Source organism: Nymphaea colorata, chromosome 5, assembly GCF_008831285.2.
Source record: "Nymphaea colorata isolate Beijing-Zhang1983 chromosome 5, ASM883128v2, whole genome shotgun sequence".
NCBI lineage: Eukaryota > Viridiplantae > Streptophyta > Magnoliopsida > Nymphaeales > Nymphaeaceae > Nymphaea > Nymphaea colorata.
Genome location: NC_045142.1, coordinates 2,745,581 through 2,769,819, shown reverse-complemented (window position 1 = coordinate 2,769,819; position 24,239 = coordinate 2,745,581). Strand labels below are relative to the sequence as shown.

The 24,239-nt window shown below is 40.0% G+C and overlaps 4 protein-coding genes across 7 annotated transcripts; 2 read left to right on the top strand and 2 right to left on the bottom strand.

The window, feature by feature from the left end:
- Positions 1-938: 938 nt before the first annotated feature.
- LOC116254908 (probable copper-transporting ATPase HMA5) lies at positions 939-11,060 on the top strand. 2 transcript variants are annotated; one of them, XM_031630553.2, is made up of 6 exons: positions 939-1,088; positions 3,809-5,166; positions 5,426-5,680; positions 8,715-8,837; positions 9,674-10,144; positions 10,505-11,060. In XM_031630553.2, exons 2-6 carry the CDS (start codon positions 3,853-3,855, stop codon positions 10,919-10,921), a joined length of 2,580 nt encoding a protein of 859 aa, XP_031486413.1. In that variant the 5' UTR covers positions 939-1,088; positions 3,809-3,852; the 3' UTR covers positions 10,922-11,060. The 2 variants fall into 2 exon arrangements, with proteins under 2 accessions (XP_031486413.1, XP_031486415.1); XM_031630555.2 differs by having other exon boundaries at positions 957-1,088; positions 4,817-5,166.
- On the bottom strand, positions 9,983-14,476 carry LOC116254909 (uncharacterized). Of its 3 annotated transcripts, none has more exons than XM_031630558.2 (5): positions 13,964-14,476; positions 12,984-13,162; positions 11,810-12,173; positions 11,336-11,504; positions 9,983-10,121 (listed from the first exon to the last, which is right to left on the bottom strand). In XM_031630558.2, exons 1-4 carry the CDS (start codon positions 14,387-14,389, stop codon positions 11,433-11,435), a joined length of 1,041 nt encoding a protein of 346 aa, XP_031486418.1. In that variant the 5' UTR covers positions 14,390-14,476; the 3' UTR covers positions 9,983-10,121; positions 11,336-11,432. The 3 variants fall into 3 exon arrangements, with proteins under 3 accessions (XP_031486418.1, XP_031486416.1, XP_049934089.1); XM_031630556.2 differs by lacking the exon at positions 9,983-10,121 and adding an exon at positions 10,905-10,994 and having other exon boundaries at positions 11,109-11,504; XM_050078132.1 differs by lacking the exon at positions 9,983-10,121 and adding an exon at positions 10,905-10,994.
- A 163-nt stretch (positions 14,477-14,639) lies between these two features.
- LOC116254841 (uncharacterized) lies at positions 14,640-17,826 on the top strand. Its single transcript, XM_031630448.2, has 7 exons — positions 14,640-14,905; positions 14,997-15,195; positions 15,813-15,998; positions 16,418-17,084; positions 17,183-17,277; positions 17,392-17,451; positions 17,571-17,826. The coding sequence occupies exons 1-7, from the start codon at positions 14,726-14,728 to the stop codon at positions 17,621-17,623; spliced, it is 1,440 nt and encodes a 479-aa protein (XP_031486308.1). The 5' UTR covers positions 14,640-14,725; the 3' UTR covers positions 17,624-17,826.
- A 2,489-nt stretch (positions 17,827-20,315) lies between these two features.
- Positions 20,316-24,021, bottom strand: LOC116255130 (fructose-1,6-bisphosphatase, chloroplastic). The gene is made up of 4 exons (XM_031630889.2): positions 23,451-24,021; positions 22,046-22,270; positions 20,686-21,192; positions 20,316-20,556 (listed from the first exon to the last, which is right to left on the bottom strand). Exons 1-4 carry the CDS (start codon positions 23,910-23,912, stop codon positions 20,485-20,487), a joined length of 1,266 nt encoding a protein of 421 aa, XP_031486749.1. The 5' UTR covers positions 23,913-24,021; the 3' UTR covers positions 20,316-20,484.
- Positions 24,022-24,239: the final 218 nt, after the last annotated feature.

Genomic DNA, 24,239 nt, shown 5'->3' with positions numbered 1-24,239 from the left:
GAGATCCACTGATTTCCTTGTTCGATTTGAATCAGGTATGTTAACTTTCTTGTTCGATTTGAATCAATCCACTGACATCCGTTTATGTGAGAGCTCCTCAATTTCTGTTTGGGCTAGGAACTAGTGATTGGCTGCACCATAATATCATAATATCCTCGATAAGATTAACTAAGACTTTGTTTTTTTTTGGGTGAGTAGAGTTTTTCACCCTTCAAAAGAAGGAAAACCCAATAAGAAGGTCAAAGCCTCTACCCAACATCTTTCTCTTAGGATATGAGCCTTGAGTTGCTCTCATTCTGTTGTGTTTCAGTTTGCATGTCAATGGGCTTTTTTTTGAGGCACAAAAAATTAATGTCATGAAGATTCAAAATGAGAACTGACCGCTATCTCTACCATTGCGCCAACCCCATGAGGATAATTAAGGTGTTGCTATTGAACCTCACTTAAAACAAAAAAAAAATCTATAATATCTATCAAAATAAAAAAAAGGTTCAAAAAAGTTATAATTGCCTTTGAAGGCTTACTTTCGATACCTTCAGGTGCTGTTTTCATCGTAATTCAGCTTACACGTAGTAATTCTTTTTTACTAAGGTTGATGTCATGTTTAAAATGAAAACAGACCGCCTACCAGTTCTCTCAACCATTGTGCCAATCCCATTGGATATAACTAAAGAGTTGCCCTTAAACCTCACTTAAAAGCAAAGGAATCATATCTTAAAAAAAAAAAAGAGTCCAAAGAATCTACCTTCGCCTTTAAAAGAAAAAAAAAAGAAAAAAAAAGGTCCCACCGACGAAAATTTAGTCGATAGCTTTTTATGATTTTATCCTCTCTCTCTCTCTCTCTCTCTCTCTCTCTCTCTCTCTCTCTCTCTCTCTCTCTCTCTCTCTCTCTCAAAAGTGGAGGAAGCATTACATTGGAGTCGCTCCTAATTTTTGCAAGTATAAAACCAGCTCCGTCTGTGCTCCTATACGCAAAGAGGGAGGTCTCCCCTGCTACGCATCTCCTACTTCGCCTCCTTTGCTCATTCATACGTGAAGAACTGCTTCTCCGTCGGCCCATAAAATCCTGGAATGAAGGAGATATAAAGGTATGAACAACTTCTTCTTCTTCTGCTGTTGCTGCTGCTGCTCCTAAAGTTATTAAATGGTATTTATTTCTCTATGAAACTTGCATGCGTAACCTTAGCTCATTCAACAACCGTTCTTCTTAGTTAAGGTCCTAAGGATGGCGGAAATTCCAAGGGCTTTCTGTGATTCATAGGCCATTAAATAAGGCAGGAAACAGCAACAGCCTATGCCAAACAACCCAACATTAGGAACTTCGTATGGGGAGCACTCCATAAACGAATAAGAGAAACAGCGATTACCAATGAATGAACTGAAAGTATTCGCTGCCCATCGTCTGAGGCTCAAGATATCGTCGGTGACTAACGACCACCACACCCATTACCTACCACTCCCTTTGAAGATCATCCATTTGATGAAATGGCCCACCTCATGTAGTCATGTTACTGGTAGAGAGAGTTCCAAGGGTAATAAATGCAGAGATAAGACTGGCATGCTCTGCCTTACAGTAACTGGATTAGAAAAGGGACAATATATAGGCAGGTTTTCCTTGTTTGTGCTTGTGAACAAGTCCTTAGTTAGGAACAGCTTATCTCCCCAGGAAGAAGAAGAAGATAGAAAAGAAAACAGTGAGTGCTTTTCTGCAGAGAGATTATTACAGAAGATCATTATCATGAGACTCAAGATCCGCCTTTATAAAAGGATCATAGGTGGCTCTAGAGCAATTGTGACCCTAGTAGACAAAGCGCGGCTGTTGCTGTAGGGCCAGCTGTGACTGTTCAGGTGTTTATAATAACGTCCAAAAACATCGCTTTTTGTGCAAGGTAAGGTAACTACAGGCAGACCCTTTTTGTGTAAGCGAAGATAATTTACCGATTCATTCACTAATTCAGAGGAATCGGTTGTGAGTCGACCAAAAAAATGCCAGAGCAAAGTAAAAAACATTTATTTAGAAATATTTTTAAAATATATTAAAAATTGTTTAGTTCTTGACACGTGGCACTCTTGGATCGGCCTCAGAATCGAATCGGTATAATCCTAATTGATTTGGGCCGATTCGGATGCACCTGCAATCTAAGACCCAAAAAAGTATATCCAAACGCTCTTACGGCGACTCCAAAAGTTTTTGAAGTTGCAGTTTTCTTTTGGGCTTCATTAAATAAATAAATAAAGATAGTGTGAGTTAGCCCTTGAGACATGCTCTATGCATTAGAACTCCACCAATCATGTTGGGCCTACATTACTTAAGGACGAAGAAAGCAAACATTACTTAAATGAAGGATTGGTGCTCTCGGCATTAATTTGGTCCCAAACCCCACAAATGTATGGTGCTTTTCCGTGCCGCTAGCATTTAGGAGCCAACTAAGCCACTGTGATTTAAAATAAAATTTTAAGATAAATGATTGAAGTTTATCATTCAATGTACGATCGAGATAGGTCAGACTCTTAGGTGCTAGATTTATTAGGAATAATTTAGTTCAGATGGACGGTTTTGTAGTGGATTTTTCTAAAATGTCCTATCTTTTTTTTTTTTTTCGCTAACCCTTCATTTGAACTAAATCAATGGCCAACATCATTCTTGATGAATCCAGCACATAAGGATCTGTCCCTTGTCCGTTTTCCTCATATATATATATATATATATATATATATATATATATATATATATATATATATATATATATATATATATATATATATATATATACACACAACAAGATCAACACTTAACCCCAACAAGAACCACCTCCTTCAATTTGGTAATTCTTTTGATTAAAACGGAAGGCCAGGTCCCTCTTGTCACCAGCGTACGCACTCATGCTGCCATGCATCTGTGGTTCCATTGCCTGAGGATTGAGAGATGCACTTGTTTATCCAATTGAATGTAAGATTCTATGGCTTGTTTGACACCAAACCATGTTCAGAAACCTGGTTTGAGCATCAAAACGACCTTTCTAGAACTCATCAATGGCAATGCACTTGTAGGGTTTAAAGTTCTCATCCAATTGGCATGTTCTGTGGCTTTTTTGACTACAAACCATGTTCAAGAAACCTGATTTTAGCATCAAGACGACCTTTGTAGAACTCATGTTGATGCTGAATCAATTTTCTACATCTAGGTCATGTAATTTGTATATATATATATACGCATGCCAAGTATATGCTGGGCATGATATTCACATGCTCTTCGTTCTAGTAGAAGATGTGGCGTAGACTGGCGTAGCATGTGGACCTAATCAACCACCGGCGATGCATCGTCAGCCGCTCATTTTTTCTTATCGACAGTACAGAACGGCCGCTGTTTGATGGCATCTTATGTAGGCCTGTTGCACTAATCATAATCATAGCTTCCTCTCTGAAAATGTTATAAAAATTTGACCGTTCCAAAAAAGTCACTCCTGTTCCCATGCACATAACATCCTAGGTATTACTTCTTTAGTATTTTGAAAAATTATGATGATATCTATGGCTATGGCCTTAACAATGACGATTCTGACTCATAGTAGCACATAGAAGAACTACTGTAAGATTTCAGAGCAGATTAGGTTAGATGACATACATGATTTATTTCTAAACAACGTCTGCGTATTTGTCATATATAGATGCTTAGAGAGAGAGAGAGAGAGAGAGAGAGAGAGAGAGAGAGAGAGAGAGAGGCAAAGACTATACTAATTATTTTGGGAAGATTTCTTTTAAAGTGGTGTTTTTCTCTGTATTAATCAGTGCCTTCGTGTACATGCAGGAGAACATATAATTGCCCCGATTTCTTAGAGTAACAATAGAAGCATGGATCCTAAATCTATTTCCGTCTGCCGGATTAGTGTGAAAGGAATGACATGCACAACATGCTCAACAACAATAGAGTCCACCCTCCAAAACATGCCTGGCATACACAGTGCCATGGTGGCCTTAGCCACTGAGGAAGCAGAAATCAAGCATGACGCTAAATTGGTATCCCCTGAGCAACTCATAGAAGCCATTGAGGACATGGGATTCGAGGCCACACTCATGGACCAAAAATCGACCACCCTCCATCTCAAGATCCAACAGTCACTAGAAAAGAACATTTCTTATGATGCTATTGAAGCAGCCCTTCAATCCCACCCTGGAATTGAATCCATAAATATGAACAAGACTCAAGAAAAAATTTCAATATCATATACCCCATGCCTTATTGGCCCTAGAAAGATCATTCAGATAATAGAATCACTAGGACTGAATGTTGCTCTTGTAAGTGCCCCAAACAAGGAAGACTCGAAGAATGATGGCATCAGACAATACTACATGGCTTTCCTTTGGAGCCTGGTTTTCACCATACCCATATTCCTAACATCAATGATCTTCATGTACATCCCATATCTCAAGATGGGTCTTGAGAAAAAGGTGATAAACAACCTAAACATTGGTCTAGTCATGAGATTAATATTAGCAACTCCTGTTCAATTCATTGTGGGGAGAAGATTTTACATAGGGACATACCGGTCCTTAAAGAATGGTTGTGCCAACATGGATGTTTTGATTGCACTAGGCACTAATGCTGCATATTTCTATTCACTATATACTGTAATAAGGGCATCAACATCTGCCCATTTCAAAAATGAAGATTTCTTCGAGACATCAGCAATGCTCATTACTTTTATACTCTTGGGAAAGTTTCTTCTGGTCTCTGCTAAGGGAAAGACCTCAAGTGCAATCTCCAAGCTAATGAGGCTAGTGCCTGATACTGCCATAATTTTGAGCTTTGATGAAGAAGGGAAAGTGGTGGGAGAGGAGGAGCTGAGATGGGAGCTGATAGAGGAAGGGGATGTGATCAAGGTGATGCCTGGTGGGAGGGTGTGCATGGATGGAGTGGTGGTGTTTGGGGAGAGCTATGTGGATGAGAGCATGATAACTGGGGAGCCCAAGCCTGTAGTTAAGGGGGTGGGAGATGGGGTCATAGGGGGCACCATGAATGGCTGTGGAGTGCTGCATGTGAAAGTGGTACGCGTGGGGGAAGACACTGCCTTGATGAAGATTGTCAGGCTGGTCGAGGCTGCCCAGATGGCGAGGGCCCCTGTTCAGAAGTTTGCTGACAGGATATCCAAGTACTTTGTGCCCACTGTGAGTTTCACTAACTCCTCTGTATCTCTCTCCATCTTGTTTGACATATATATGTCTGCTATCCCTTTCTCTCTCTAGTCTTATTTGACATTATATGTCTGCTATCTCTTTCTTTCTCTAGTCTTATTAGACATATATATGGCTGCTATCTCTCTCTATCCATCAGACGTAATCTTTTGCTTTGAAGAAAAAGAAAAGCAAAAGTTTGCCTATGACTGAAACTGGTGCAATGTTTATGGTGGGTCATTGTGGTTTGCAGGTGGCTTCCATTTCCTTCTTGACAACGCTGGCGTGGTACCTGGCAGGCCGCCTTGGTCTGTACTCGAGGAAGTGGATCCCCAGCTACATGGACTCCTTCGAGTTTGCTCTTCAGTTTGGGATATCGGTGGTCGTGATCGCCTGCCCCTGCGCCCTGGGCTTGGCCACCCCAACTGCTGTCATGGTAGGCACAGGCGTTGGTGCCTCCCAGGGCGTCCTCATCAAGGGAGGACTTGCCTTGGAGAGCACTCACAAGGTAACCCGCACTATCCCTCGTCTTTTTTATCCTTTTTTCGTTCAGTCTGACAATTAGTACATCTGCATGCACGCGTGAACTGCGACGAGGTCACTTAGTGCTTATACAACATGTAGTCAGATACTAAAGAGTTAGAGAGAACACCCGTGTTGCTCAGCTTTGTCACTGTACTGATGTTAGTGCACGAACTTGAAAAATGTAGACACCCTTTGCCTACCTGATTTATAATTAAATTGAACCAGTGTCTCATAGATCAGTTTACATAGTTTTTACTTTATTTAGTTCATTGTTCATTATCTTTCAATATGTACGTATATACATATAAACGCACACGTATATGCACAACATATACAACTTTTTTTGGGGACAGATGATGGCGCCTCCTCAAGGACAGATGGCCGTCCCCAAGATTGTCCATTTCTTAGTTGGTCGCCCAACCAGTCAACCCAAAAGTTTCTTTGAGTTTGACGTTTTGAGTTAAGTAAATCCTAGTTTTCATGGGTTGTAGCTATCAATTCTTTTCATCTTATGAATTGCAGTTGCTATGGCACGCAGAACAATATTGATGTTATTATGCAGTAATAATCATGCCAACCTCAACTACATGAACAAACCAACTAATTGGCAGCCTAAAACATTAACGAAGAAAACATCTCATGGTACATTACAAGAACTATTTACTGTATAATGCATTTCTTGAGTATTAATTTATATAATTTATTTGACAGACAGAAAATCTCTCCCTCTCCCTCCCCCCATCCCTCTTTCTCTCTCTATCCTCTCTCCTTTCCTTAGGAAGAGTCTAATCCGACAAAGTGAGCAAGAGGTTGAGCCAATCAGGTCAGGAAATTGAACCTTTTAAGAAGGGCTGCAAGTAAATAAAAAATGGCATTCAAGGGGACAATGGCTTGCTCCCCTCCCCTTCAAGCGACTGATCAAGCTTTACATCCTGTTTGGATGGAGGGGAAGGGAAGGGACAGAAAGACCTTTCCGGTGCTTGGGTGACTAATTAATAAGGAGGAAAATGAAAGAAGAACTAATACTGTGTTGGGGTGCAAAGGAAAAAAAAAAAAGAAAGGAAAGGAAGGAAAAAAAGGAATTTTTTAGTGTAATTCCAATTCCCAAAAGGTGGAGAGATTGAGAGGGAAAGAAATGAACGTTAGGAGGAATGGGTACTAGGTGTACTGAATTTTGTAGCTTGTATTATCATCATTCAGAAGTAGAGGTGCACATTCACTTTCTCTGTAGAGGCTCCATACGACCTGTCTAAGGCGTGCCATGAAAGGAGAAAAAAGTTGCTGTCCAATGATGCAGGTTACAATTTCTCATCAAAAAAGAGCCTATCGCCAGCTTTTCATGTTACCTTTAGAGGGCTGTGTTGAAAGAAAAGAGAGAGAGAGAGAGAGAGAGGGACAGAAAAAGATCAAAAGGCACAAAAAGATATTCCACTATTTTCCTGCTGTTGCTTTTCTGTCACTAAAAAACAGGACTATTAAAATCGATCACCGTGGTCGGCCATTTCATGACCAACCGGATGAGATGGGCTGCCTTTGACTCAGAAGGGATGCTCCACGGTCCACGTCCATTCATAGAGGGCGTTTGGTAACGAGAATTCAGCTTTAGAACTCAGTATGCTGTGAATATGTCCCAGTAAATGGCTATTAGAACATTCATGGGACACCGTGTTCCAAAGGATCCAAAGTTCCTCTTACCAAATGCCATATAGTGTTTTTAGTGTTCTAGAAGATGTTTTTAGTGTTCGTCACATCTAAATATAATTGGAGCTCAAGTTCTAAGCAGAACTGGTAGAATGGAATCATGACAAACGCCGTCTAGACTTGACCCATTTCCATTTCTACAGGTCGGGACTATATATTTTGTCTGCATGTGCCTGCGGGTGATATTACATGGTGGTACTTTTCATATTTATGTTAAAATTATGCAATGTTACAATTCTCATCTCATTAGTCCTGACCTTTCGAGTACTATCAATTAAAAAAAAAAAACCGATCGATCAGTTATTGACTTGATAATATTTTTAATTTATTTTTTATTGATTGTTATATATAATTATAATATTTCATTATAATTAATTATATTTATATATTATTTATATAAAATATATATTTTTAATTTAATCGGTCTGAACCTAAACTGGGCTCGAGTTTTATGTGTTAAACCGAACTTGAACCGGCCCGATGCTTAGACTTACTGAATTTGTGCATTTTTTGAACCGTTCCTTACTCACCCTTTTGAATTATTTACTCTTGCCATCTTCAAAGTTGAATAGCTAAAACGCAGTTAAGGAGGTGAACGCCACCATATCCATGTAATTGGGTTTAACAATCGTAGCTGGAGTTATGTGAATTTTTGTATCATGTTATTTCGTCGTGGTTTAGTCTTTAGTGGTATATGTGTTTGTGTCTTTGTGTTGTATGCGCAAGCGCAAGGACAGGCAACTGTACTCTCAGGTGAACATTTTATCACGTTTATCCTGTATGCATGGGTGCAAAACCATATTTGCGCCACTTAAAAGAGACATTTTTACAGAATGGATGTTGACTCTTTTTTAGTAAACCAGAATGCTTTCACAGGGTAGATTCAGCCCAAATTGGGCCATGAAATCATAGGTGGATTGCATTTCATGTGTATGAAAATGCAACTTCTATAGCAATTTAATCCATATTGATTAGTAAACAATGAACATAATAGAAAGCTGATCGATATTTGAAAGCTTATCACCTGGCAGTCATAACAATCTTAGCTAACACTGAACATATAAAATCAGTAATATTTCTATTTTACGAACAGAAAGACCATATGAGATTAGATCAAGCTGCATGAAAGACATCTAGCTCTCATTAGTAGCATTGAAATAACAAGCAAGCATGAAGTTCATACGTTTTTTTATCTCATTATTATGTGCAAATACTTGCCTCGTAGTTCATAATGCAATCTAGAACATCAGCATGCATGGTGCACTCCTCTGAGCAAATTTTTCTGGTAAAAAATTTTCCTCCTCATGAGTATGCAGGTCAATTGTATTGTTTTCGACAAAACAGGGACACTTACATGCGGGAAGCCAACAGTAGTGAGAACAAAGCTAGTCAAGGACATGGCTCTGGAGGATTTCTATGAATTAGTTGGTGCAGTCGAGGTAAAACATCTTTGATTCTCCATTGCAGCTAAATCATCATAGTTCTAGTTTTAGCTTTCTTCCATATGAACCAAGGTTTTTTCCCTATTGATTACGTAGGATGGCCAGTTTTGACATTTCACTAGGGAATGGTTAGTTTGGTGGCACCTGGAAGAGGAAGACACAGTTTTAGACAGATTATTTTTGGTCAATTAAAACCTCTAGCCCATCCCCTTGCCCACCTCTGTTTTGGATGTTCTAAAACTGAAGAAACACAGGCTTGAGGTTAACCAAGGATGAATCTGAGTCATTCTAGAATAAAGATATTAGTACGGTATACAAGCTAGTGTATGATCAGGAGCAAACTAAGTAACTTGACTGGTGCGAACATGATTAACATTCTGCAACAAGCTCAGTTCAATTATACACATAAAAAGATATACATACCAAAGATGTGAAGAACTATATATCAAAGACCTAGTAAGCTTGGGTTCCTGATCAATTGGTAGGAGACCCAACTGACACTCATAAATTGAAATCGAATTTGAAGCCCACCAAGTGTGTCCTTGCTGCAAGCGAAACTAAACATACTCCTATGAGCAGAAGAGCCTTTACATTTTGATCAATCAAAGGTCTTCCAACATGCAGATGTGGAAGTCGAAGTGGTCTAGTTAAAAAAGGAGAGAAAAGCTAAAATGAAAATCTAACAAAACTTGCTTACTTCTAATATTCATGGCTCAATTGTGAGCAAAGGGAGGCTCTCTCTGGATGAACTGGCTCATCTTCTTACTAAAATTACAATATGTTAAAAAAGAATCTGGAAAAGCTATAAGTTAGAGGAACCAACCATTTTGCAGGGAAATAGCGAACACCCTCTTGGAAAAGCTATCACAGACCATGCTGAAGGCTTGAGGCGGGAACAAGGTTGGCAAGAAGTCACAGACTTCATATCGGTGACAGGACAGGGAGTGAAAGCAATAGTAAATGACAAACAAATCATTGTGGGAAATGAGATGATGATGTCTGGATCAAACATCCGATTCCCCACATCTATACTCAGTTACATGACTGAAGCACAGAAGATGGGCCATACAGCCATACTTGTCTCAATTGATTCAGAACTTGCTGGTGTTATCTCCGTGTCTGATCCTGTAAAGCCTGAGGCACACGATGTTATTGCTTTACTTGATAAGATGAACATTAAAAGCCTGATGATAACAGGGGACAACCATGAGACAGCAAAGACAATTGCCAGAGAGGTAGGAATTGATCATGTTGTTGCAGAGGCTTCACCAGAGAAGAAGGCTGACAAAATTAAGGAATTGCAAGTAAGTTTTTCTAAACTATTGACCCATGAGAGACCATTGAACAATTAGACGTACTTAGTTTTAACAAAACTAACAGAAGCAAAATCAAGCAACTCAACCATCAAATGCTAAAAAAATATCACTTCCTACACCACAAAATCATCAAATGAAGCTCTCATCATTTGGCAAAGTGAAACAGCAGTCCCAAACAATTAATGAAAAGTGAAAACACTGAAGAAACACCTTTACTCCATGTAACTAATCAACTTTATGGTCTGACAAGTTTCCCAAGTTACAGGTCCTTGCTAGCAGGGACGGGTACCCTTGTCAAAAATCAGCATTTCAAATCTTTCTCACCCAATAACCATGTTTGTTATTCAGAAATGTGGATTGAGAATAGGGATGATAGGGGATGGGATTAATGATTCACCAGCATTAGCAGTAGCAGATGTCGGAATGGCCATTGGAGCTGGCACCGACATAGCAATTGAAGCTGCTGATATTGTTCTAATGAGGAGCAACTTGGAAGATGTTGTGACTGCCATTGACCTCTCAAGAAAGACCTTTAACCGTATCCGGCTGAACTATATGTGGGCCCTACTTTACAATGTCATGAGCATACCAATTGCAGCTGGGGCACTTTTTCCTCTTACTGGATTTCGGCTACCACCATGGGTTGCTGGAATTGCCATGGCTGCATCTTCAGTTAGTGTTGTCTGCTCATCTCTCTCACTCAAGTACTACAAGCGGCCTAGAGAGCTTAATTTCCTTCAAATGCATGGAGTAAAAGCACAATAGTGCATTCAAGTGAACAGCCGAAGCCATCATACTGTACAACTGTTCATGCCCTTTGTACATGTATATATGCAACCTGGCAACCACATTGCACTTTGTAAAAGCCAAAATTAGCAATAAAATGCCACAGCATTTGTCCCTACTTCTTGTGAGAAGATGCAATTTAGAAAGAATAGCAACTGTAACAAACCTCTTCTTGCAAGTAAAAATGATGGCCTGATAAAGGGGCTACCAGGAAGTAAAAATCTTAGGCTATTTGACCTTTGGCAACGTGACCCCCATATGTACTGCCTATCAAGCTCTTGAAAGGATAAGTGGAAGTGCAGTCACACTTCAAAAAATAAAACTCAGTCTAGGCACTCTGCCGCAGATGCATGGACTGAGTAATAATTTTCTTTAGGTGAGATAACAATTCACCTTAATAGCACACTTCTCCTCTTATTCTATGCCAAAATCATAGAGCTCTCCAGAAAAACAATTTTCTTCATGACAGCTTTCCTTTTGATTGCATGGACTACATGACAATTTCATCAACGTTGACATCTACCAGTGTTTCCTTTCCAAAGAACATGAATGCAACAGTCGCCTGCAAGAACATGGATTACAATCCAAGTCAATTCTTTTCAATGTCAACCAGTTAAGGTGTACCAACATCCACCCCAAACAAAGAAAAGAAAAGGAAGAATAGAAGGAAGTCAGTGCTTTAACCCAATCAATGGATTGTGTAAAAGTTACTTTTTCTTCTTCATCTTCTCCTATGCAACAAGTTAACATATACCCAACAACTCTTATGCTTTGATAGTCTAGAGTCTAGATGGGTAAACCAATTTAGGTTGCAGTTGTTGAAATATGCATTAGTAAAAATATCAGTACTACTATTTGATGACTTACCTTTCCTGTCTTGACATTAAATTCCTTGAGGCTTCCAGTGAATTCCATGAAAGGACTAGATGTAACTTTCACGCTTGAACCAAGAACAGGCACCTTAGTTTCCTCTTGTACAAGCATACTTCCATTTGCAGTTTCCTGCTCCTCCTGCTTTCTTAGAACAGATGGCTTGGAAACCTTTTTTGATCTGCCTCTTCTCTTACCATCAACTGGAATTTGGTTACTTTCTCCATCATCCATAATTCCTTCCAAGTGGTTCTCTTCCAAGAAAGCACGGTCAATTTTCTCCTGCTCTTCCTTTGCTTGCTGAAAAATTGCTTCAATTTCTTCAGCAGCCACAGGTTTGGGCCTGTTGATTTGCCGCTTACTGCAAAGGAATTAAAATGAAATTACAAGACCATACACCTACATATGTGTCTGTAGACACAAGTGGGAATAAAAAACAGTTCAATTGATCATATATAGAATATGAAGTTTGACAATTAGTCCCAAAATGGCGTCAGTTGGAAATTTCCTTACATGATAATTAGTAGAACATTTGTGGTACTATAGTTGCTTTGGACCTTCTCATGAAAGTACGTTGGCATGCGCTTCAAAGCACGAAAATATGGCTTTGATGCTAGTGAACTCAAACAACATTTACCAGTAAAGGCTACAAAAACCGAGTCCCCCCAATGATGGCTTTGATAGACGAATAGTACAGATTATTTCAGGACGTCAGTACAGATATCTAAACAAGAAGCAGCTGGACAGGCTGCTAATGACTTTAGACTTCACCAATCCAATTATGAATATCATTATGCTAATTGACCTTTTCCTTTGTCACTATCTAGTCCACATATATGTAAATAGAAAAAAATGAAGACATCAGAGAACCAGAAGGTCCCAGCAAACAAGTGGCATTTTTGAACTGTAGTTAAGTGCTCATAATTCGCTGCATAAGAAAATATTTATGAGAAGGCTTTACATTGACATACGATATCATAAAATTCAGTTGTAAAAAGCAAAGGTATAAAACCAAGCAGACAGAAAAGAGCCACAAAAATTAAAAGATCAAATTAAAAAAAAAGGAAAGGAACACAACAAACATATCAGTGCTTTCTAATAGTTAATCGTTCAGAGCAAATAAAGGGAGTCCATGTTGTCAAAATTTGGTAGACATAAACTGTTTCCTTACCTATTTCCAACTTTAGAACCAAGAAAACCGCCAATACCACTCCACTCTCTGATAAAATCATGTAGTTCCTTGTTGAGAATACAGTGTAAGAAGATACATCCAGGAAACAAAGACTTCTCTTTAATCGAATATGTTCCATTCTTCAGCTTGTTTTTTATGTGGACAGCTGGAACATACACCTGCACCATGTGATACGTCACATTCTTTAATTCAATTAGAAAGTGTCAACTGTCAATGAATATCTCGAACTATATAGTTAAAGACTTGAATGAAATAATGGAGCTCGATCTGGCTCAAGATATGCTATTCATTGGCTGAAGAGTTCACAAAACAAAAGTATTATATGTTTCAAGCATGTCAAATCACTAAATAGTAAAAAAATATTCATTCCCAGTAAAGCAGTAAGAAGAGTGTTGGCCTTTACGCGTAAAATTCAAGAGCTTGCTACATGCCTTATACAAAAGAAAGAAATAGCGCACTCAGTATGCTTTTTGAAGAAAACAGAACAAACTTTATGCGAAGGCAACATCACTTTTACTTGTGTCTACCACAAACAACAGGAATCCCTACCTGCGTTCAGTATTCACCAATTGAGACAACAACCTGAAGGAAATTCATTTTGCAAGCGGAGCATATTCACCAATGTGCTCACTGTTCTAAGATGTACACAGATTATAGCTCCAATTAGGATAGAAGTTTCAAAATGAAGTTATTTGATGGGAAATTCGAGGATGTTACTACCAACCTAAGCGAAACCTGAAACTATTGAGACCACAGTAAATGTGAAATGATCCATAAAAGAGGGCGGCCTGCTGCTCGAGGTATAGATTCTCTAGCAGTGATAAACGTTGCTACTCGTTTCAAATTTTTATAATGGAACAAAATGCTCCATAATTCTAATAGAATATGATAAAGCCAAAAACAATTTGCAGGAAGTTCAATAACTCAGTAACGTTGATACTAAATGATGAGAAACACGCCTTGAAATCGATGTTGGGAAAGTTACGGGCGATTCCGCGAGCAAGCTGCTCCGCGGCCTCCTGTCCGGACAGCCGAGATACTCGAATCACCCACCATTGAGGGCCAAGACGGGCGAGGTTGTCCAGGTTGAGCTCCTCCATTCGGGCCGACGGCGGCTTCTTCTTGCGCCTCCTAGCCAGTCTCTCCTCCACCTCGTCCTTCCAGTCGTAGGCCTTCAATTCCCTTCTCTCGTTCCTCAGCTGCCTCCTCTCTCTGGCAGACAGCTGCTCCACGTTGGTAGCGTCTGGGCTCGATGAAGCTCTAATGCTGAACCTCAATCTACAGACGGCAGAGGGAGAAGAAGGATACGAGGAAAAAGACGATGGGGAGAAGGCCACCAAGGGCGACGACCAACAAGGCCGAGAGAGAAGAAGATGGATCTTCATCGCTCTCTCTCTCTTCTGCGGATGCTCAACCGGGGAAGAAGCAGAGGGACCCGAGAGAGGCCGACGGATATTTCTGAGAAGAGATAGGCATGCCCACACGTGTCCACATCTGCTTTCGTGTTTTTGGGACTTTGGACGCCGGCTATTCGGGTTTGGGGCGGTTAACAAGGTGGATCTGATTTTGATCCGATCCAAGCTTAGCCGAAAGGCGGTAGAATTGAAGAATAAAACGCGGGCGTTCGACCCGCCAAAACTACAACCAAAAATTTCGAAAAACGATTCTCTCTCTCTCTCTCTCTCCAGTTTTTTTCTTCTGCAAGTCCTCCGTCGTCTCTGATGAAGATGGGTAAGCAATCCAAGATCAAGAAACAGGAGAAGTTGGGGAGGGGGCAGGTAACTCCCATCCAGGTAGCCTTCATTGTCGATAGGTACCTTATCGACAACAATTTCATGCAAACTCTCTCCGCCTTCAGATCGGAAGCCTCTGCTTTCCTCTCCAAATCGAAGACGAAAGAGGTACCAAGTGGTCGAAATCCCTCTGGGTGTTCTATTCCGTTATGTTGGTAAATTTGTTCTTATTTTCCTTTTTTTATGGTGGTTCGATTAGGCACCGAAGAGTTTGCTGAGTTTGGAGGACATACTGAATGAGTATATTAGGTTGAAGGAGGAAAAGGTGCTTGTGGATCAAGAGAAATGTAGGGTGGAGAAGTTGTTGCATGGAATGCAGGAGGTGATGAACGCGTATAGATCGTCGTATGACGCGCCTGTTTCTCCTCATCCCGAGCCGACGTCCTCGACACCAGAAGGCAATCCTGCATATTTCTTCTCCAACTTACTATATCTAATTGAAAATTTTCTGGTCGGACACTAGTGTTGGTTCCTTTTTGTTTGATGTGGAAGCCCATTTCGAAACAGTTGCATTTTTCCAGTTATTGCACGTATCGTGCTTTTGGATGGATCCAGAAGAAATGACTATAATTTTTTTTTTTTTTTTTTTTTTGGGTTTTCCTTGTGAACCATGTTTGCGTTGTGCATCTGAAGATTAGCATCGTATGTGGATTAGACGCATCAAAAAGCATGTGCACTTAGAAGTTCGGAGTTGGAAAAGTGGTTTATTCTGATTGGGGGATGCCTCTTGTGCAATGGTCATGTTGGAAAGTTGATGTCCTAAAAAACCTATATTGGTAGAAGAAAGCTGGAAGAACCGAAGAAGGAAATTTCTCTCTGATAAATGCCTTGTTATACCCATAAGTTTAACTAGATGTGATAAATGCCCATGAAATCAGGAAGGACCTAGGTGCTGAGAAACAGATTGTTTGTTTCTATTTTTTAGTTTCCTGAAAGAGTATATGCGGTAGAGGCTACCGTTGTGGTATCTATTTTCTTAGTCTCTTTTCCCATTGTATTCTTGTTTGTTTTGTAGCTGCTTCCACGTGCACAAATTGGACATCTACGCCCATTAGGATGACATCATCCTCCAAAGTTCAGTGTGCAGTTACTACGGTACCCTCCTGTAGCAAAAGGAAGGCCTCAGCTTCCGTTCGAGAACCGACCTCATCTACAAAGAAATCATTCGTGGAGAAACACCCGTGTCCTTCCAACATCACAGGTAAAAGCACCGGTAGAAGATCTTGATGCTGGTCTTGAACTCTGTACCTTGAATCTGAATTTTCTAGTGGAGTTGAAAGGGTTCGGATGCGTCTTTTGAGGTGGTTGTGGATCACTTGAGCAGTTTTCTTCAGCCCTTGTGACCATATGATTGCATGAAATACTTCATCCACGCTTACTTTTTGCAGTTGACATATGAAAGATTCTGTACAAAATCAAAACCTAGAATCAGAATTCTTCATGCACTTTCTATAAAAGAGAAGATATGTGTATCATTGTTGTGTATAATTTCGCCCCCTCTACTTGTGAAAAGCTTTTCTACCTATGTAGTTGGAAGAACAATGACTATTTTTTTAATGCTTTGATTTAAGGGTTTTGTCACTTCTAAACCTGGCCTCAAAGTTGTTTTTTTGCTTGTAGGGGCCAGAGCGTCTGCAAAGGAATTCAGTCACTGTAATGATCTTCAACATTCTACAGTGTGTTCTCCAGTGCAGCCAAATTCTGAAAATCATATGCTTCATAGTCCCTCAGCTAAAGAGTTTCCCAGTCAAAACAATCTATGCAACCGGTCTTCCAGCCTAAAGAAAGAATCTCCCTCTCCTAAAACCCCTTCTCAGCAGTATTCGTTAGAAACCGATTTAGCTGATTCTTCAATGGCCATGTCATCTCTGATTGAATCAACTAACCCATCAGTAGAAGTAACCCCAAATGGGCCTAGACATTCTTCTCATGAAAGTGACTACAGATTAAATTATTCAGAGTATAACACATACCAAGTAGGCGAGGAATCTTATGCCTCACCTTCAAAGTTTGGTACAAAAAAGTATATTATAAAGGAACACATAAAAAGCAGGTTGGACTTTGATGATTTTGGCATGGCAGAAAGTCCTGTAACATGTGCTTCTGGAGCTTCTCTTTCTGAAACTAATGGTGAAGCGAGGGCGAACCCTGACATGGATGACTTTCTAAACCTTAGCATTCTTGATACTGATGTTTCATTATCATATCTAGTCAGTTTCATTGATGCTCAAGTAGCAGACCCCACTGAACAAACAACATTTGATGGTGTTAGTAATCTTATTTCAAGGTGCTCTCTCATACTTGTTCCATTTGAGATTTCACTTCTCTTTTTTCTTAAATTTTTGTGATCTAGTTCGATTTCTCCTGAAAGTTCTTCCACTTCAGTGTACATGATGGTAGTATGAAGATTGATGGAGCCTTTTCCAATCCTCCGTTCAGTCGAGTTGGAATTCTTTCCCAGAAAGATATTAACTGTAATGGTGAGAAGTGATCTCAACTGGTTTTCTTCACAAGCAGATTTTGCTACTATTTGGTGTTTTCTGCACCCTAAGGTTGGTCTTTATTTCCTTTTTTGACGTCCATTGGATACACAGGTGACGATGACGGACAACTTTCAAAGCCTGTTTCTGCATGTATTAAGACTGACAGTCCTGGTAACTCAAATTTCACTTCTGAACATTACTGGCTTCTACTTGCGCTTTCAGTTTTTACCTTTCTAGGAAGAAAATTTCTGGATATATTAATAGGGTTATTGTTTGATAACAAATTGCAGGAAGAAAGAAGACAGGATATTCTTCAGATCAGGAAAATGTACCGATGCTCTGATCAAGCAATTGCTTATTTTCTCCAAGTTTTCATTGTACACCACAGCATCAGCTACAAATTACTGCAATGGTCTTACAAACAGCCAATTCACTTTACATTCTCCCAGCTGTCTTGTACAAATTTCTTGATTGAGCTCCCTGGATATCTATTGGGATGGTTTTCATGCGAAGATTACTAATCACCTCCAGGTTGTTGCTCATAGATGTACCCCTAATCCTGGCTGGTTTGATTCTACTTTCTAGTAATCATCTGCTTAGCACATAATAGTGAGTGGGGGGTTTGTGTAAGATCTCTTTGAAGCATTGTTTGGTTGGCAACGATTATGTTTTTAGAGAAAATGATAAAATGTTCCACGAGATCAATAGCTATCTTGAATACAAAGGACCTACTCACATCTGACAAAGGATGATTTTGTGTTACACGTGGGGATAATGTTTAACTACAAGATATTGCATCATGATTCTTAAGTAGCAACAGGAAAAGAAGTGCACAAGTCATCACTTTCGCAAGCTTAGAGTAGGTGAGAATGAAAGAGCACTGTATTAACATTGTATAGGAACCTAATAATAGTTTTCTCCAAAACTGTTCAGCAGAAGGTAAGAAATGAGAGGAAGAGAGTTCAGCAGAAACTTTTATTAAATATTAGGGCTTCATCCTGATTACAAAAGTACCCTTATACTAATTGGGTATTGACCATAATAATACAATCCTTATACTAATTAGGTGTTAACCATAATACATAAAATGTGTATAGGGCCATAGGCTGATATGGTACAATACAGACAAACTGGGTCTGAGAATCCAGATCCAAAGTAATATATACGAGACATTCACGGCTCCTAACACCTAAGTGCCGTTATTATTTCAAAATTTTAAGAACTTTACTGCGCTGATTTGTTACGGTAATGTTCATGGATTCAAGGCACCTGTATGTACTGCTGTTTTGGAATAATAATCTTTCAGCATTCTGTTGGGCCATACGTAAAAATGATTGGTTAATAGCTGTTTTATCATCTTAGTCATAATTTCTCATTGGACAGTTCTAAATGATTGGTTATTTTTCGGAGCTTTCTGGTACATATAGTGCTTTCTGTGAATCAGTTATGTTGTGTATTCTGATTTCCAAGATGGATTTATTCTAGTTTCTTCTTTGCTTAATACTGGGGCTCAACTCTTGTTTTTTGGAGTATGTGACAGCGTCAATTTTGATTGGAATTATTTATCATTTTTGTTACTTTTCTTCTGTTCCTTTTTGAGTCCCACTTTTCCGAACTTGATGCTTCTTTGAAACTTTTTCCATCTTGACTCTGTTGATTTCTCCTAGAATTCTTCTGTTCATCTTGAACTCTCATCTGTTATCCGATCATTGATGTTCCCTAGAACTTTTCCCATTTGCTTACCTGTTGATTTTTCACAGTATTGTCGACGATAGAGGCTGTCGGATGTTGAAGCTATTTAGGGATCTGCTATTACTATGACGATTTGATGAGAGGTCACTGTTAGTCCGTTTGACCTATTGAAACTAATCCAATACAATCTTTCACACTGCATCAAATATTTTCATGAATGAAGGACAAGATTTATCGTTCAAATTGATTTAATTCAAAGTTCCTCTTAGTGAATAACCAATAGCGTGCAGGTTTTGATCAAGTTTAAAAGACATGCAAGTATGGCCTTCGGAAGTACTGGCCACATTATATGGGTGTAATGCACCCTCCTTTTTTGTGATGGTGAGAGTAGCCAGCAAGCACAAATGGAGTTTGCAAAGTGATTGCAACTGACAGTTTGTGATGGCCACAGTATTGCTTGAAAATTCACCTGTTTTCTCCACTAAAACACAGGAGAAAAATCATTCGGAATAAAAAAAGGTTCATTGATGCTTGATGCAGGGCGGAAGGAAACGAGATCCAGTTCTCATATTTTGGGTTTTATTTATTATTTTCTTTATTTTGGATGCAGGTCCAGGCATCTGCTTTTGGTCTATATAGGGCTCACTTTAAAACGATAATCAGTTTAATAAAAACTGGATATGCTGGAATAATAATGCTTCACCTTTGCTTCATCATTTCCGATGAGTGTCTTATTTATCATGTGGTTCCTTTACCAAGACAATGCATTAGAAATGTTACCGATGCCAGGAGTTTGGTTGCTGGTGCCTTCCCATAGTGATATGACAAATGTTATCTCTGTTTTGCTTTGAAAAGAAAAACAGGTCATAGAAATGCCATTATGAATTTAATTTGCAGTGGGAAAATTTTGGTTGAATTGGGTGGTAGTCCAAATGGCAAATTACATTCCGCCATGCTGTTAAAAGAGATTATCACTGATACGTTATTTACACGCTGAAAGATTTTTTTAATTCATGAACTGCAATTGAGAGCAGCAATGGTTAGAGCAATCATTATATCATTTCCATAGTCAATAGAAATAGTGATATTACTAGTATTACTAGTACCCCTTGGCAGATGGTACTGTCATGAGTTGTGGCCAATTTTGACACCCGATGTCCATCTTGATTGCTCATCACTCAAGGCATCCATTTATTTTACCACCTAAATTCTGTGTTCACCCTTATACCTAAGGTTGTCTTGGTTGGTGATAGCAGGAAAAGAAAAAAAAGGAAAACTCGGATTATGGTTTGTCATTTTGGTTGGTTCACTGAATGATGCCTATATTATACGACACTTCAATCTACTCTTGAACCACAGAAAATCAATTCTTTCTTTTGTGTTCATCTAGCGAGCATAAAACAAATAAGGAGCCATTAAATTCAGAGCTACTGATTGCATCTTCACGACTTCCGTTTTTTGCTTGGCATTTTCAAGCTCCACAACTTATATGGAGTTGCTGAGCAGATCAAATCAAGCTAGGAACTTTTCCAATTTCTCAACTTCTTCCACACTTCCGATGAAGAGAGGAACTCTTTGATGAATCTGTCAAAACATGTCAATAAATAACGTACTCGTCAAGATAGGATATTCACAGTGAAGCATATATAATAACTGAAAACTCTGAATGCAGTGATCTCCTTAGCAAGGAAAACAAATTCGTTAAGTTATTACCTCTTCTGGCTTGATGTCCAGTATCCTTCTGTGGCCATCTGAACCTTTTCCACCGGCCTGTTCCACAATGTAACTCATAGGGGCACACTCATACAAAAGCCTGAGCTTGCCATTCTTGCTCTTCTTATCTCTTGGGTATCCATAGATACCACCATAGAGCAAAGTCCTGTGGAAGTCTCCCACAAGGCTTCCTATGTAACGTGCTGAATATGGCTTTCCTGAAGGCTCAGGGTCTTTGAGATTGTCCATGTACTTTTTCAGCTTCTCATCCCAGAGCATGTAGTTGCCTTCATTGAACGCATAGATCTTGCCTGCTTTTGGTATCTGGATGTTCTCTTGCGTCAGTACAAACTCTCCATACAGAGGGTCCAGTGTGAAAGCGAAGACCCCCTTCCCTATTGAGAGCACAAAGATGATTGAGCTTGAGTACATGCAGTAGCCTGCAGCCAGTAGGTTAGTTCCTGGTTGGCACACGCTGACCACACATTTCTGTTCTGCTGTCCCCAGCTGCAAGAGAGCATTCCTTCTTTTCTTTAGCCTTAACAATGTTAAGATTGTGTTTGGACGACACACTTTGCAAACCTGACTTTGCAAGAAGTTGTTTAAGTGGTGTGTGTGTGTGGATGATAGGGGCCCAAGTCAGTGGTGGAACCAGAAATTTTGGAATTAGGAGCACCAATATATATATATATATATATAAGCAAATAGTCGTATGCATCCATTAGAAATTAAAGAAAATTTGTATATATATATATATATATATATATCTATATATATATATATATAAGCAAATAGTCGTATGCATCCATTAGAAATTAAAGAAAATTTGCCACCACACCAGCCTCAATGTAGCTCTGCTACTGGCCCAAGTTATTCACTCCCTTTTAAAAACTTTTCATTCTCAAAATTTGGGCTTTCTTAAACTCAGTTCGAACGGCTACCTAACCACACATGACTTGAATGCTATTTTGGAGAAAAAACAGGGCATCATGGCCATGTTTGATGGCATTGGGTCTGAGATTCAGGGCTGATGTTAAATCTATGTTACGCGAAAATCCATTTAAATAAATCTTGGATTTCTCAACTGGGGATCTCAAATCTATGTTCCATTGCGAGGTGTCTGATCATAGATCCATGCTTTTAAAATCTGTGATAGCCTTGGATTAGAGATCCAAGACTATCAAACATAGTCTAAATAGATAGAACAAAACATTCAAAAGTAAGGACAAGAAAATACAATTGTCTCGCAAACAAGGTGAGAGTGGTGCATACTTATACTCTGTGCTAGAATGCAAAAATATTTGATCTAGTAAATTTGATCTGATGTTTATGTTTGAAAAAGAACAGGGGGGCAAGTTACCGTTCCATCTACTTCTACATCTGCAAGGCACTCATCGTTGGGGCTGTAGATCCCGAAGATCGATCCGGTGGAAACTGCAGCATCAATGTTGGAGGATCCGTCAAGTGGGTCGAACACCACAATATAGTTGCCTGAATAGCTCTCCTCCACTGCTACGGGAACATCTTCTTCTTCGGAGGCGATGATTCCAGTGCGTCCGCTAGATTTCAAGCAATTGGAGAAGACCTGCAAATGAAAAATCTCTGCAACAGGTAAGAAATTGATTCTCTCTGTTGAGTTCACAGCACCACATCCCCGATATACCATTTTCATCACAAGTTTCATTCAGGCACTAATATCATTTCTGAAGGAGAATAGAGACGTGCATTGCCGTGCAAGTGTGGGTGAACACCAGCGGAGGCCAGCCCAAGCTCAAGTTCAGTTAGCTCGAACTCGGTTCCACTAATGTAACCTTGAGTTGGAGAATAGCTCAATGGAAGCAGCTCGATCTCGACTCAATAGTTACATATTGAACTTGAGCTCGACTCGATCGATGCTCGACAAAGTCGTTTGAATAAAATTGATATTCATTGTTACGTAGTGAGCTCGAGCTTGAGCTCTACTCGATTAAAGCTCGACAAACACGTAAACTAGTTTGCATTATCGACTTGACTAAGGCTCGACAAATTCGATTAAGGCTGACTTTCGATAGGCTGACTTTCGATTCGGCAGTTACGTGTTGAGCTCGAACTCAACTTGATTATTTGAATGAGTCAACTAATGAACTCAAGCTTGACTCGTTAAACAAATGACTCGGCTCTAACTCGTTCATGAGCCAAACTTTAACGAGCCAACTCATTGTTGGCTCCAGTGCAACCGATCGAACTCGTTCATGAGCATAACTTTAACGAGCCAACTCATTGTTCACTCCAGTGCAACCGAAATTCTCATCCACCATAAAAAACCGATTCAACTTCGCAGCCGATTCCCATCACGTCCAGTTTCACTAAATTTTAATGCATCTCAAAAGAAAATTATGTTTTTTCAATTATTTTAATGTTTTTTGCTATTTAATTTTGTAAAGATGGGTTGTAAACCTCCCAAAAATAGTGGACCAATCTTAAAGGCCGCAGATGAAGCGTTTTTGTATCATAACGGTCCGTGTCGACCGATTCAGCTCTGTATTTGCAGATATTTTGAACTATAAATTCGTCTGATGCTTTCAATGTCATTAATCTAATACTGCATAAGTAAAACCATTCTTTTTAGATTTTGAAATATTTTAAAATCTTCGTATCGGAAATGCTTACGAGTCGATACGAAACCCATACGACAATTCAGATCTAGAGGAACTTGGGAACCTGATCACAGGACTAGCATGACGAGAGAGAGAGAGAGAGAGAGAGAGAGAGAGAGAGAGAGCGACCTCGTTGGAGACGACGTCGAGCTTCTTCTGGTCCTCGCCTTGGACGTTGACGGCGCCCTGGACGCCGGTTAGGTTGGAGATGCCGGCCCTCTGCACCAGCGACGCGATCTGCTTGCACGCCATGGAGATGCTCGACAGCACTATCGTCAGCTCCGCGTCTATGTTCCCCGCCTGCTCCTGCTTCAGCAGCCACCCCGTTAGCGTCTGTATCTCGTACGAGCTCCTCTTCTTCGAGGCCGCCGCCTCCGCCTCGGCGGTGCCCACCGTCGCAGATACCCTGAATATTCCGCGCTGCTTCTTCGTGGGGAGGTGGGGGGAGTACTGAATGGTGGTGTCCTTCTGGTCCAGAGGACTGCCTACGCCGCTCGGAGGAGACAGGGCGGAGAGTGGGAGGCGGCGGAGAGAGCGGGTGGTGGTGGAGGAGAAGAGAAGGTGGGAGGAGGTGGGGATGGTGGAAGCCATGGCTGCCACTGTGTAAGTGGCCTGCAGAGAGGTTCCCTTCCTGCTGATGGAGGCCTGAAGATCTTCTTCTTCTCTCTTTCCTTGCTAAATTTTTATTTTTTCTTCTTATTATTGATATGCTATTTTGGTGATATCCTGAAGGGCCAATTTTCTGGTTGGTCTTTTTTGTTCCTCGATTCTAATTAAATTTCTTTTTTTTTTTTTTTTGTGTTGCAGGGATGAAGCGAAAGATTGAATTTCGTAGAACGTAAGGCTAGGAATGTTTGGAGAAGGACAGTGTGGCCCTTCTTATCCTCTCTCTCTCTTCCCTCACAGCTTTCTCTTCCG

What these genes read in the sequence shown, in the direction of transcription:
- LOC116254908 (XM_031630553.2), top strand. Translation starts at nt 3,853, where the DNA reads ATGGATCCTAAATCTATTTCCGTCTGCCGGATTAGTGTGAAAGGAATG. An exon ending in CCAAGTACTTTGTGCCCACT is followed by an intron (nt 5,167 to 5,425) that starts GTGAGTTTCACT and finishes TGTGGTTTGCAG; the next exon opens with GTGGCTTCCATTTCCTTCTT. An exon ending in AATTAGTTGGTGCAGTCGAG is followed by an intron (nt 8,838 to 9,673) that starts GTAAAACATCTT and finishes ACCATTTTGCAG; the next exon opens with GGAAATAGCGAACACCCTCT.
- LOC116254909 (XM_031630558.2), bottom strand. Translation starts at nt 14,389, where the DNA reads ATGAAGATCCATCTTCTTCTCTCTCGGCCTTGTTGGTCGTCGCCCTTG. An exon ending in GGTTCTAAAGTTGGAAATAG is followed by an intron (nt 12,174 to 12,983) that starts GTAAGGAAACAG and finishes ATTCCTTTGCAG; the next exon opens with TAAGCGGCAAATCAACAGGC. An exon ending in TTAATGTCAAGACAGGAAAG is followed by an intron (nt 11,505 to 11,809) that starts GTAAGTCATCAA and finishes ATGTTCTTGCAG; the next exon opens with GCGACTGTTGCATTCATGTT.
- LOC116254841 (XM_031630448.2), top strand. Translation starts at nt 14,726, where the DNA reads ATGAAGATGGGTAAGCAATCCAAGATCAAGAAACAGGAGAAGTTGGGG. An exon ending in GACGTCCTCGACACCAGAAG is followed by an intron (nt 15,196 to 15,812) that starts GCAATCCTGCAT and finishes TTTGTTTTGTAG; the next exon opens with CTGCTTCCACGTGCACAAAT. An exon ending in GAAAGATATTAACTGTAATG is followed by an intron (nt 17,278 to 17,391) that starts GTGAGAAGTGAT and finishes TTGGATACACAG; the next exon opens with GTGACGATGACGGACAACTT.
- LOC116255130 (XM_031630889.2), bottom strand. Translation starts at nt 23,912, where the DNA reads ATGGCTTCCACCATCCCCACCTCCTCCCACCTTCTCTTCTCCTCCACC. An exon ending in TCGACGTCGTCTCCAACGAG is followed by an intron (nt 22,271 to 23,450) that starts GTCGCTCTCTCT and finishes TTTCATTTGCAG; the next exon opens with GTCTTCTCCAATTGCTTGAA. An exon ending in TGGACATCAAGCCAGAAGAG is followed by an intron (nt 20,557 to 20,685) that starts GTAATAACTTAA and finishes ATGTTTTGACAG; the next exon opens with ATTCATCAAAGAGTTCCTCT.